This window comes from Cephus cinctus, unplaced genomic scaffold (assembly GCF_000341935.2).
Source record: "Cephus cinctus unplaced genomic scaffold, Ccin1 Ccin1_scaffold0847, whole genome shotgun sequence".
NCBI classification, from domain to species: domain Eukaryota; kingdom Metazoa; phylum Arthropoda; class Insecta; order Hymenoptera; family Cephidae; genus Cephus; species Cephus cinctus.
This window is the reverse complement of record NW_014333434.1, coordinates 186,540-199,632: the sequence shown is the minus strand read 5'-3', so window position 1 is coordinate 199,632 and position 13,093 is coordinate 186,540. Positions and strand designations below refer to the sequence as shown.

The 13,093-nt window shown below is 43.0% G+C and overlaps 1 protein-coding gene across 1 annotated transcript in view; it reads left to right on the top strand.

The window, feature by feature from the left end:
• Window positions 1-13,093, top strand: part of LOC107270878 (sal-like protein 1) — a gene marked incomplete at its 3' end in the record, with an annotated part of 232,313 nt that overhangs the window by 54,717 nt on the left and 164,503 nt on the right. Inside the window, 1 exon segment of the mRNA XM_015746300.2 lies at window positions 9,451-9,551. Coding sequence (XP_015601786.1) covers window positions 9,451-9,551 — 101 coding nt within the window.

Genomic DNA, 13,093 nt, shown 5'->3' with positions numbered 1-13,093 from the left:
GGCAGCAGGCAATCTGGCATATCAATATTGAAGCTGCATCTCAGTGATGCAACCCGCATTCGAGATCCTCTCACCTCCTCCCTTCATCCCCTTTCTTCCTTGTCCCCCCTCACGCCCTCCATCGCCCTTCCCCTTTTACAAACGCAATCCTGTTTTATTCTCAGCCACCTCTTTTACTTCATACTCTTTGCATCGTACCCCCTGCTATACGTAGGACTTTCGTCCTTTACCCGAAGCCCTTCGTACCGTCTACACTTCCTACTTTCTCTCACTCACTTTCCATTTTCCACTTCCAATCCTCCAAGGGACCTTCTTATCCTACACAGTACAGATACCAAGCATCTACCAGTGTAACGAGCTTCCATTAACGATACCACGATATACTCTTAGACTATCCGACGCGAAATTCCCGCGAATCTAAGTACAGGTAAGGCTGGGGGAGCTTCGCGACGCTTCGGTATGTTCGTGTTGAATTTTAAGCTTCGCATCGAGCGTTTCTATTAATGGCGACAATAGCGTCCCTGATGGGCAAATGTTAAGCTGCTCCTGGGCTCTCTTGTGCTCTCTGCAGATATGTTTATCGTGGCTGTTAGACACTTGACAATTCTTGGATAGTCAGTTGTATTGGAAATTGGATATTTTTTATTTTCACGTGGCTGTAAGTATGACTACCTGTTTGGGTATACTTGGTTGGATTTACTTCATACGCTTCTTCGACGCTTGACATATTCTATGGTCGCTGATGATTTTTCGTTGCGTACCGCGCTATCCTTCTCGGAGTACCACGAAGCATTTGTTTTCTTCCTATTCTCACGCTTCCTGTTGTACATATATTAAGGGTATTCGCAAAATATATTTTTTTTTTTCATGAGAAAAATAATGGCGGCGCAAAGTGGACTGAGAATCTAGGAACGGTTCAAAGTGTGTTCAAAAACGTATGTCAGGCATCGTTGATCTGGAGAGAGAATTTGTCGGTATTGATGTTGTTAATCGAATTTATTTCTTACACTTCACGCGGTATGTAGGGTTTTTCGTTTCCTTAGTCAAGCCGTGAGTCATCGACGCGCAGGATATATGTATATTTATATGTATATTTATATGTATATTTATATGTATATTTATATGTAAAATTTATATGCCTATCAGAGATTTTGAGTTTGACTAAGAGAGAGAAAGAATTCGAGTAGTCGAACTCAGTGGCAAAAACATCCACGTCATGTGTCCAAAGTTGTACCGACTGACCCAGCCAGTTGGACGTCATCGCCTTTCCCTGTACGATAGTCGAACTTCAGTGGCTCCTTTCTTCTTTTTCTCCTTCCTACATATGTGATTGCATACGTAAGCAGGTAGGTTTCACGTGCCGGAGCTTTCACGTGAGTTTCGCATGATCCGTAGTAAGGGTCCGGACAGAATTTGCAATGTTTGCGAATATTTTATTTCCACAGTGCAGTCGGACTCAGGGCACTGACTCCTTTGGCACTGATCGATCTCCCGCACTGACCGTTTCAAAACCTTTGAAACTTACAGTTTTTGCCATCGGTGGCAGCACTGTCGATAAACTGTGACTGCTTCGCGTAGCGCAAACGTCTAGTGAAACTAGTCTCCCTCATTACGTGTCTGGCGCTCTAGCAAGCAATTGCATGACAGAAAGGTTAGGTCAAACGAACAGCGCCTGAAACTTCGTGCGTTAGTCTGTCAGTAGAGACAAGCCTAAATACTGGCAATTGGTCCTACAGTGGAGATATAACCGATTATCTCGGAAGAAAAAGTCTACCCGAGTCTGTGGTCCAACTGTATTTCGTCAGCCATCATGATTCTTCTTTGATTCGCTTTATTCTTTTATCTACGGCCAATAGCAACGCACACAAAAAAAGTTACTATTGCGCAGAAGGCTTTATGGTTTTCTCCGATAGAGTTGTTACTGTGCAAGGAGTATCACTATATACATCTATCCTCTTACAGGATCCGCCAAGACATCTAGAAGTTCACTAGTTATATAACAGAAAGACCCGTGTACGACTTTAAGTCGATTCTGGGCTTCGACAGGGCTAAAAAAATTAATGAGTAAAAACGAACAACTGTCGCTTTATTAAAATCTCGTTACTCCATTTGGATTTACAGTCGTTTCAGATAACTGTAGTATATACATATATACGTATATATATACGTAGTATATATATATATACATATATACATATATAATATTCAATCTCTCGAGTAATCTTCAAACCGATCGCCTCAGCTTGATCTGCTGGCTGGTTTAATTGACCTGTGACTAAGGGAATTATATCGAAATAGAACAGGGCAATTCGTTGTTTAATGTTTTATCGCCTTCGCCATCCACCCGTTATCCCAGCACTTCTTGTCAGATTCAGCCCACGGTGGTACCGTAATTTTCTCCAGAAAAAAGTCATAGGTGAAATATTTTTTGGTATACGACTATATGACTTCTTCGTAGGGGTTAATACCATCTGACGTCAGAGTCCTAGTCGCAAATTTCCCTGACAAAACCGAAGGCAACCACAATTGTACTGTGTCTCATGTAGGTTGGGGTAGGTAGACAGGTTACAAGTTATATACGCCTGGAGACAAACTGGAAGACGCCCGTTATATTGTATGTAATGTACATATATTCTGCATAATAATATAATAATAGCGTAGTCCCTCGTCTTGCATCGCCCTGAAGGTATACGAGGTCTGAAGAGGTGAGAGAGGTCTTATAGAAACGAATGTTACCCAGTTACCACTTTGAATATTCAGTGGTTGCGGTAAACGCTTCGACCCTCTACCTTTACCACCTTCATCACCATCTCCTTCATCTCCTTCATCTCCTTTACCGTCCTCTACCTGCTCTTCGTCCTCTGACTCTGCTGTCTCTCTTGTCTATCCTATATAATTCCGGTGCTAGGGTAGGAAGCCTCGACGGTACCTCATCCAGTCATCCTGGATGTAGGTACCCGGATAGATGAGCCAGGTAGCCGTCGGAGATGACGCTCATGTTCGTTACTTTCGAACTTGTTCGAATAGTCCAATATAACGGGTGTCTGTCTAAAAAAGAGAACATGCTTTTCTCAATGACAGAGAGAGAGGGGAGGATAAAATTAAATGCCTTTTATTCTTAACCAGTAACTTCGACACGTGGTCAGCTTAATTAAGCTATAATATAGAGAATTGATGCAGTTGAAGCTTTTCATTGCTTCTCTGGTTAAAAGCTGTGATCGCTTTATCACGACCTCGCAATGGCGTAGCGACGTTAAATAATGCAGTGCAGAAAATTGGGTTGACTTTCGATAAACACGATCATCAATTTTTCTCGCTCCGCTACGAGATGGACGTGGTTGAGCGCGGGACAAGGACAAAAGAGTATGTAGCCGATTGACCGTTCAGCACTTTTACAGGGACGGTAGACGCGGAGAAAATCGAACGTCGAGTCAGGACAAAACGCATAAGCACGGAGTCCGTGAGCGACACGCGCGCAAATACGTAAACGGTCGATCGACTGAAAGCGCGGCTTAATGACGTGCCAGGGGTTCTGACTTGACGTAAAGCGAACGTCCGTTCTTCCCTCGATTACTGAAGGCCTCGGTCGTCGCGACGCTTCGGGTCTCCTCACACATCGTCGGTCCAGAGAGAACCAGGTCACGCCGCTACGAATTTATTGATTATGCTGTCTCGTGGGATTTGGCGTTAGAGTTCGCGCGATGTTGCTTCCAAACACGTGGAATCGTCGCCATCGATTTCAATTGGCTAGAATATTATCCACAAGTAATATGATACGCGACGTTCGATTTATAACCTATAACTATATCGGGGATGCTGCGTCTCTCGCATTTAGTGCACCGCAAATATGCATCTATACCAAAGTGTATAAATTTGGCGTTGGGCTATTTAGGAGACCGATCTCAATGTATCATATGTATTCATATATAATATATATATTATATGTATTATATGTATATGTTTTATTTTTTTTTTATATATTCAAATGTTCATTTTCTGGACATTACTTTTAGCTAATAGCCAATTAGGGGACATTGATTTTAGCTCGACGGCTAGTTTGAGGCCATTTAAAAAGTATAAATTGAACTATCTTCAACTAAGAATGAAAATCGGGATTCGCATTGCCGGAATTTCTTCTGCCCTTAGGTATCCCTTTGTTGATTTGATGTATGAGGGATACTTAAGGACTGAGCAGATTGACAATCAGACACGAAAAATTAAGGGGCGTTCACAATAGCAAGCTAATGTCGTTTTTTTTAAACTACTACCTTGGGACATCACAGCATTGGAATTCTTACTTAATCTAACCTAACGAAACATTTCTAAGTCCATCACAAATACTGGATGTCTAACATTGAAAAAATATAAGCAAACTTGGTGTTACAGTCCGCTTTAAGATTCTCAAAACAGCTGTTACTCTAGACATTTTTTGGGGGACAGTCCCCAAAACAGCCACTTGCCCTAAAATATCATTATATATATATATATATATATATATATATATACACACCAATATTCCAAGCCCACTCTAGGTATATTTCTTATACTTTCCATGTTATAAATTACTGATGCATTTAGTACAATACCAATTTTCACTATAGCTCGTAAGTGTACACACTAGCTTCTATAGTTATTCTCAACGTCAAAGCTCGTCCGTATGAAACAGCCCTAAGGGTTATAGTCCCGCGTAAGGTCAAGTCTGGAATACTAAAGCTTCCCAAAAGGGATGATTTCTTGCGGTCAACAACACGTGTAGCGAGCTTTCGTCAGAGAATTCAGAGATCCGTAATTGATGAACCGTGCCAGCTGGTGATTTCTCGACGGTATCATATGGAATTCGTTACTATCCTATCCGACAATAAAAATTCTTCCGATTAATATTCATACACATAAAATCAATTGGAAGAATTTTCCTACTGTACACAGTCACCGCAGACATTGTATCTAGGGGATGATTTTGTTTTGCGTTAATTCATCACCAGACGCATTCCGATAATTATAATCAGTTAGGAGTACCCTGCTACGAGATGGGAGAGAGAGAGAGAGAGAGAGAGAGAGAGAGAGAGAGAGAGAGAGAGAGAGAGAGAGAGAGAGAGAGAGAGAGAGAGAGAGAGAGAGAGAGAGAGAGAGAGAGAGAGAGAGAGAGAGAGAGAGAGAGAGAGAGAGAGAGAGAGAGAGAGAGAGAGAGAGAGAGAGAGAGAGCAAGATAACGGTTGCATCTCTACCGCGACGGAGGGTGGACGTAGCATTTACATCATTTAATTTATGACCCTCTCTACCGCGACCAGTACCGCCATAGGTAAAGGTACTGACTATGGTGCTGCTGGGAGAAGCATAGCTATAGGGGTTGAAACACATACTAATGCGACCGGAATAAATTTGCATATGCATGTGCTCGAATGCGAATGTACAAAGCCGTAAGAGTGCTATAGGGGATGGAGATGGAATTCCGCAAGAAAGATACAGGACGGAACCGTGCCCCTATACATCTGGACTCAACGTTAGCCGGAAGCTGTTACGCGCTCCGAAGTATAACCTTGAGGTTTAAGAAAATCGCGAGTCGTTATCCGGATGCTTTATTTATCGCACATAGTATATTTATGTCTGTATAATCCGCGGCTGGCAGGAGTTTTCTCATTTGCGGCAAACAGTTCAGGGGGTAAGAAAGTAAGGCTAGGGGAGGAACGGGCAGAAAAGAAAAACCTCGCCAATCTCTGGATCGCACTTGACAGACGGGTTTGCTTTCGACGTTTACGTGGGGCGAGGAATATCACGGAAAGGAACAGAGGCCGGGGAGAGCGAAAGGAGAGGGAGAGTCTCCAGAGAGAAAGAGATGTCTTTCATTTCTGCTTCCCACGCAAAATCTGTCTTACAAGGGGAGCACGCGAGCTTGGGGTCACGGATATAGGAGTCCTTTTGGGGTAGGAAAGTACTTTGTAATAACAAACTGCAGGCCAAGTGGCAGGACGCAACTCGGACCCGTTTTCGAGAAAAACCGGTTTGAAAAACGCAGTACTACTCATATACCTGCACCGTTGCCAATATTTTGTAGAAGGCGACGTAGCTCGGTGGCAGCGCGCCTGACTACCACCCGAGCGGCCGGGGTTCGATTCTCCCCATTGCACGTGTATTTTTTTATATTAATTCTTTTTTTTTGCTACCCGACAAGCCATGTTTATCTATTAACAATTTTGTCAATTTACGTACGAAATGAGTGCATTGGAACACTATTATTTTTCATTATCAGACACTGGTTATTAGAAAAGGTTATGAAGATTCAAAGCGTATTGTTAGGTGTACATATGTTTTTTATTATTCGCTATCAGTACTGACTTCTGTATAGCCTTTACATTTATTTGGATGGTATGTATCATAAAAGTATGGAAAACATAAATTATGTTCACACCATGCACATTTTATGAATGCAACTTCTTGTTCGTTGCAATGGCAATGTTCTTTTGATAGTGACAGAGAAACGTTATTTTCGTTCACATTTAAAAACATAGGTCTGTCTTCAGAAGTTGCATTCATAAAATGTGCATGGTGTGAACATAATTTATGTTTTGCATACTTTTATGATACATACCATCCAAATAAATGTAAAGGCTATACAGAAGCCAGTAGTGATAGCGAATAATAAAAAACATATGTACACCTAACAATACGCTTTGAATCTTTATAACCTTTTCCAATAAACCAGTGTCTGATAATGAAAAATAATAGTGTTCCAATGCACTCATTTTGTGCGTAAATTGACAAAATTGTTAATAGATAAACATGGCTTGTCGGGTAGCAAAAAAAAAGAATTAATATAAAAAAATACACGTGCAATGGGGAGAATCGAACCCCGGCCGCTCGGGTGGTAGTCAGGCGCGCTGCAACCGAGCTATGCCGCTTTCTAGAAAGCAATGACAACGATGCAGGTATATGAGTAGTACTGCGTTTTTCAAACCGGTTATTCTCGAAAACGGGTCCGAGTTGCGTCCTGCCACTTGGCCTGCAGTTTATTATTACAAAGTACTTTCCTACCCCAAAAGGACTCCTATATCCGTGACCCCAAGCTCGCGTCTTCCCCTTGTTAGTCTCTGGGCTCGACAATACGTTCCTAATGTTGCGGGTATATCTCTGTTCATCCGAGAAGGGCAGAAATGATACGAAAAAAATATACACGGCTGTTGCGTATATCTATATTTGGATATGTAGTACATGCATGGTATCAAACGTCAGGTTGATATATATAAATGTATACATACGTATATGCTCGATTCTGCTCCTTTCGTTAGAGCTAACGAATAGTTATCGAATTGCGTTAAGTTTTTATCAGACTCGTTTAAATCTCTTCTGGAAAGCACTGGGCGGATCGCTATAAAAAACAGCGACGGATAAACTCGACTGAAATATTACGGCGTGCGCTATTATTCGCGCGTTATTCTATAGTTTTGTCTTTGTTTCTCTTTCGCTGTATATATATATGTACGTTCAATATGTCCATCCGTATACCTGTGCACGTTCTTTATGTCTCTAGCGTAGTAGATTATATCTGTAATACATACATCCAATAGTGACTACAGTGCAGACTGTATCGAGCTGGTACCAGTACCAACCGCTGTGGCGCTGGTGGTCAGACACGTGGAACCTTCGGTTCGAATTTTAACTCGGGCTAAGTCGCTTAATGGCTCGAGAGTAATTCACGAATCGTGGTCTCTCGGGTTTTGTCGTTGTGATTCTACCCCCTGGTGAGGTTAGGTCGTAAGTCCTTCCGCCCTGCGCAAACCAGACGTCCAATCGATTTCACCCCTCTCACCCCTTATTTGGAGCTAGAAAAGTTTTCGTAAAATTATCGCTGACTACGGTTGCTGGATTCCGTTGGTTTTCCTCCTACCGAGTCTCCATGTGTATCCAACCTGCTGTCTTTATCAGCCTTATTATTTTTCTCTTGAATCGCGCTTCGTTCATCTCCGTTCTTATTTCTTTTACCTCGTTGGATCTCTTTGCTCGGGATATTTAGTAACATCTTTTTCACACTCATCCCTAATATCATGTGCATACCCACCTCGATATCGAAACCAACCCCTAACCAATTCCTATGGAACTTGCGGATTAACCATACCGAAACTCCATTCGGAAACGGACTGCCTTACCATAACGTATAACATGCGGAGGGGATGTTTGGCGTAGGATTACCAGAACTCAAAGTTTGATTGGCTGGGTTAAGGTACGAAGTTTTCGGTAGAGGCAACTTCGATTAATTCACCAGCGTGTGACGATATCTATAAATGGGATTAAACAATGATATTTTCGTCGAATGGCTAAACTTCTTGATCTTCAATTGGATTAAGAACCGTGCTATTTTTCCATGTACAATCTTCAATTATTTACAAAGTTTTAATTAATCAAAATATTTGGAAGGACGAATCGAAAAGAAAAATTTAATTTACCAAATTTCGGCTTATTTCAAGAATTTGAATTTTTGGATACGCGTGGGATTATTTCGTTCGGATTAAGCTTACACGAGATTCTGGAACAAAGCTACGTACGTCAAAGGACAATTTGAAGGTTTCGCTCTTTGAATATTGGCATGGGGACTGGGTTGGAAAAGCGTCTCATTAAACCTCACCGAATGAAGATGTTCGTTACACGTATACGAATCTTTGTATAATAAGATATACAAAGTGCCGTTACGTTTCATTATAGTGTCGGCGCTCTTGCACGAGTTCGAGTGCACGGTTGAATGAAGACCTAACTCTTTTAATTACGCAGTGGCCTAAAATACAGCGCCCTTGAAGCGCCAGGCAAATGAAGGGGTGAGCGAGAGACGCACGAGAACCCGGGGACAGCGGGCAGAGCACTTTACCGTAGCTTCAAATTAAAATGTGCAATTACGCCGGCGAATTTATTTTCAATTAATTTACGACTACCTTTTAGCCTCTTTGGCCGCTTGTAGGATACTACGCTTGTTACCCATGGCGAGTTTGTCAAAATCGATTCTTCCACAAGGACCTCTTTGACATCGCTTACCGCTCTGTAAAGGCCGCGATAGACTTTTTAAAGCGATATCCACTTTGCTATTTACTCTTCGCTTGATCAAAATTTTTACTTTTACAGCAGATACAATTTTTCGTCAATTCTTTTATGTTAACCAAAATAATGTGTTTTCAATAAATCTTATTCCAACAACTTGTCTCGTTTGAGCATTGTATTTATATCTTTTCACAGGAATACACTAGTTTTTCTTAACATTAATGTAACGTATACGCGTTACAGAAATTCTCGTGACGTTCTAATACTCTAAGTAGATACACTGTATACGTTATACTGTAATACTTTACCAGCGTCACTGCTGTACAATGCCTGAGATACACGAGATAGAAGTAAAAGGTTCAGAGCGATTTAAAGGATCTAGAGGAAGCTATTGGAAAGCATCGATTCACCATGAGTAATATGTTTCAGGATGTCACAAGGGAGAACGGTCATCAGGAGGCGATGGCTCGCGTAGAAGAGCCACATCCCCGGCTAGCCACGCTGTCCTTAACCCCTTCATGGCAGCTACCGTAAGTAAAGGATCGATCGAAGCATTAAAGCGAGGCAAATCGCCGTAGTTTGTCCGCTCGTCCGTTTTCCACTTCCGGCAACGTAGAAGCAACGAGCATCCTCCAGTAGATTTCTATACGAGTCTTCGACGCATCCCTCACTCGGAGCCATCACCATTTTGAGAAACATCGCCTCATGATCCGTCAGCTATATATCTCAGCTCTGACACTCCTTACCCTTGTCTCTCTCTCGCTTCCTATTTTCGCGTCTGTCGCTCTCGCTTTCGCGTCATGTTCCCAGAGCCGAAGTTACCCTCGGACAGAGTCCAGAGTTTCCCCAGACCGCCCCTTCCGGATATTCGCTACTCGTATATCTCGCCCCGTGACTCGTCCACACGAGGTATAGAACCTACGAGAACAGACTCAACAGACTCAAGTTACCCCTAGTGGTTAAGGGTGACAGTAGCAAGCCACGGATAGTGTTACGCCGTTGTGTACAGCAGCGGTGTTCGCCCGTTGTATACCGAGCGTACAGCGGAGGTAGCCGAAAGACAAAACAAACGGCAGATCCTCGGGCATAGAGCCGGAAGTGGAAATTGGCCACGTGCAGAACGTCCTGCAAGGTATACCGTGGCCGCCATTCTCTTCCAGGAGTTCTCGTCAGCTTTATCAATGTAGTCCCCCATCAGTTTCTCAATCTCGATTATTCCCTATCTCAGGCTGTAGGTACAGGGTATAGATACGGGGTTGAACTACCCCAAGAGAATGTTCCAAGCTCAAGGGGTGAAAATGAGAGACGGTACCTCGTTAGTACAGCCTGGTCTTGCTGGGACTGAGAGGAGCTTCCCGAATCCGCGGACTTTGCTGAATGTGCGGTGGCGCTTCGATTAATAGTTATTGGTTTTGTTGTTGGCCATTGAACGTCCCATCCACCTTGTTCTACCGTAGCCGGCGCGTTCGCGTCGCTCGACAATGGCCCCACGAGATAATGTTAATCGCCATCGAATTACACGGCGCTGCAGTATCAATGAACATTAATTCTCGGCGGTCTCCCTTCCTTCCCCTTCGTATCGGTGATGATAGTGCGTACCTATAAGGTAGATATCTAATGTTCCACCCTGAAAGGAAGACGATTCTAAGGGTGGTTGTTAACACAGTGCTACGACGGTACTATACGAGTCCTCCTATCAGGCTGGGTGATAATGGGTCGGAGAATGATGATGACCATCAATACGCTTCTAACGATCGCATTTAACAGTTGGCCATTTAATTCGAAACGAGACTTCCGGTATGTGCTTTCGCGTTCGGGAATCATCCGGGCGCTTCTTGGGTAGTTGGCTGTTGCTAGGAATAATTTTTTTTAAATAATAATAATAATTCCATGTCTATTATGACTTTGGGTACTGTGTTGACTTTGTTAATTAATAGTTTATCCGACGACTCCGTTACGGGTTTTATCACGTAGCTTTCGTTTTCTCCCTGGCTAAGCGAATAACGGATCAATTAAAGAAACGATATGTATGAATATTCAGCATCCCTGCGAGTCACTGGGTATATGTACATAGCTCTGGAGTTTGCTTCTGTTTCGAGAGAATAAGCGAACGTGAACGGGATAAAGGGTGGAAGGTAGAAGGGGAGTGGTTCGATGAGAGGGGATAGGGGAAGTAACGAGAGATAAAGAGAGAAAGGGATCTGTTAGGTAGTATACTGTTTTTTCTATCTCTCTCCCTCTCTCTTTCTTTCGCTTCGTCAGGATTGATTGGGTATCCATGCATGGTGAACGTTGTATTATTTATGGGTAGATTAAAGATAAGCTATAAGGGATGATTTTCTTCATTGAGATATATCACCAATTATTAAATGATGGCTCGGTTATTATTATGATGGTTTGATAAATTCGCGATGATAGTTTCGAGGCAGCATTCGCATATTAGACATTGAATTGCCAAGAACCCCGAAACCAAACCCAACGTTTCCGAACCGCTGGTTTTCATTAAGAAGGCAAGTGTTACACGTAACCGACTAACCACGCTTAGCATTCAACCCTCCTTGCTGTCTCGCTATAAGTACCAGGTTCAGACTACCATCCCTTCGGTAACCTCTCAGCTTCAACCTGATTTCCCGTATTTTCTGTCCTCTCACTCGCACCCCCATTCTCGCTCTCTCTTCCGCCAACACGTTTCCCGTCTCTCTTGCTGGCTCTGCCAAGGTCTGAATAAACTCTGGAGCAAACCCCGCAGGTAGGGCTCGCGCAAAGTAAACGCGCCAACAATTCTCGGAAATACGCGAGATGCATTAGCGAAGTCCTAAATACCGGCGTGCGTCTCACATGGAATACCCAAGTGGTTGGGTTTTGGTTCGGCTGTTCTGTTTTCTCCCTGATTCCCACTGTGCAAACTCCTCGTCTTCCCGAGTCATTTTCCAATTTCTGCTGTAGTACCCTACCCTTTGGACTCTGTGCCTTTTATCGGTGAACCCTTCTCCGAAGCGATTGGAGAAATAAGGGTGCTTGGGAGATTGAAAAAAAAAAAATTGAATTTTACGTTTTCTTTCAGTCCTAAATGTCTCGAGTAGGTATGGGGATTTGGCGTGGAATCCGCAGGGAATATGGGATTGGGTTAGACCGATGCGTTGATCCTAGATTCAGATATGGTTGGTAATTACGAGGAAATCGCCGCTGCTCCTTAGGTTTTCTTCAATGACTTCATCCATTTCCGATCCCACGTGGTTCCTGGTACGTTCGACCCATGGACGATTGTCGCGCTGCTCCTTGTTGGGGACAGGACCCGAATGGACTATGTAGAGGGATCGAATTGGAATGACGAATAAAAGAATAAAATATAGAGGTCTGAATAATTTTAAAATTTCTATACGCTATATATGGCTGGAGTATTGATATACGCAGAGGCAGCCAGTTTATTTAAATATGAAAACCCGTTGCCAGTTCATTGATGAGGACGCGACGCGAACGAAGCAACAGTCCATCCCTACTGTGACAGTAACGAGGGACGAAGAGCGCGAGGGGATAGAAGCTTTGTGCTTGAGCCCACAACAATGTCGACGAAAGGCTGGGGGTTCTCTCAAGTGACACTGACGCCCACCTACAATGGACCAGAGTTTATCGAGCTTTTATCATTCTGTTTCCAAAATAACATTTCTACCAACCCCTGGACCCAATCTCGAGTGCCCTGATACCATTCGATACCACCAGAAGTGAATTCAATGGAGAGTTATCAAGAGCTACGTTCAGGGGTTCATTTTTTTAAATAAAATGAAGAAAAAATTCGTCATCCACCGCGTAATTTATTTTTACTTAAATATTCCTACCGTGAAAGATTTTTGGCTCTTGCTGGGAAATCAATAGAGGTTCGTGTCCGGACTAAATCAGCTGGGACGCTTTGTGCGTACTCCTTTTTAATGAAGTCCCATTCGTAGAAATTACGCGAGTATAAGGATAGATACAAAAGCAGTAGCAGTGCGGCAAGCAGCTAAGTAACCGGAGAGACGGTAGTAACAGTCTCTTTCCAAGATCGATTGTGCCGTTCGCTTCGAGAGAGACTACC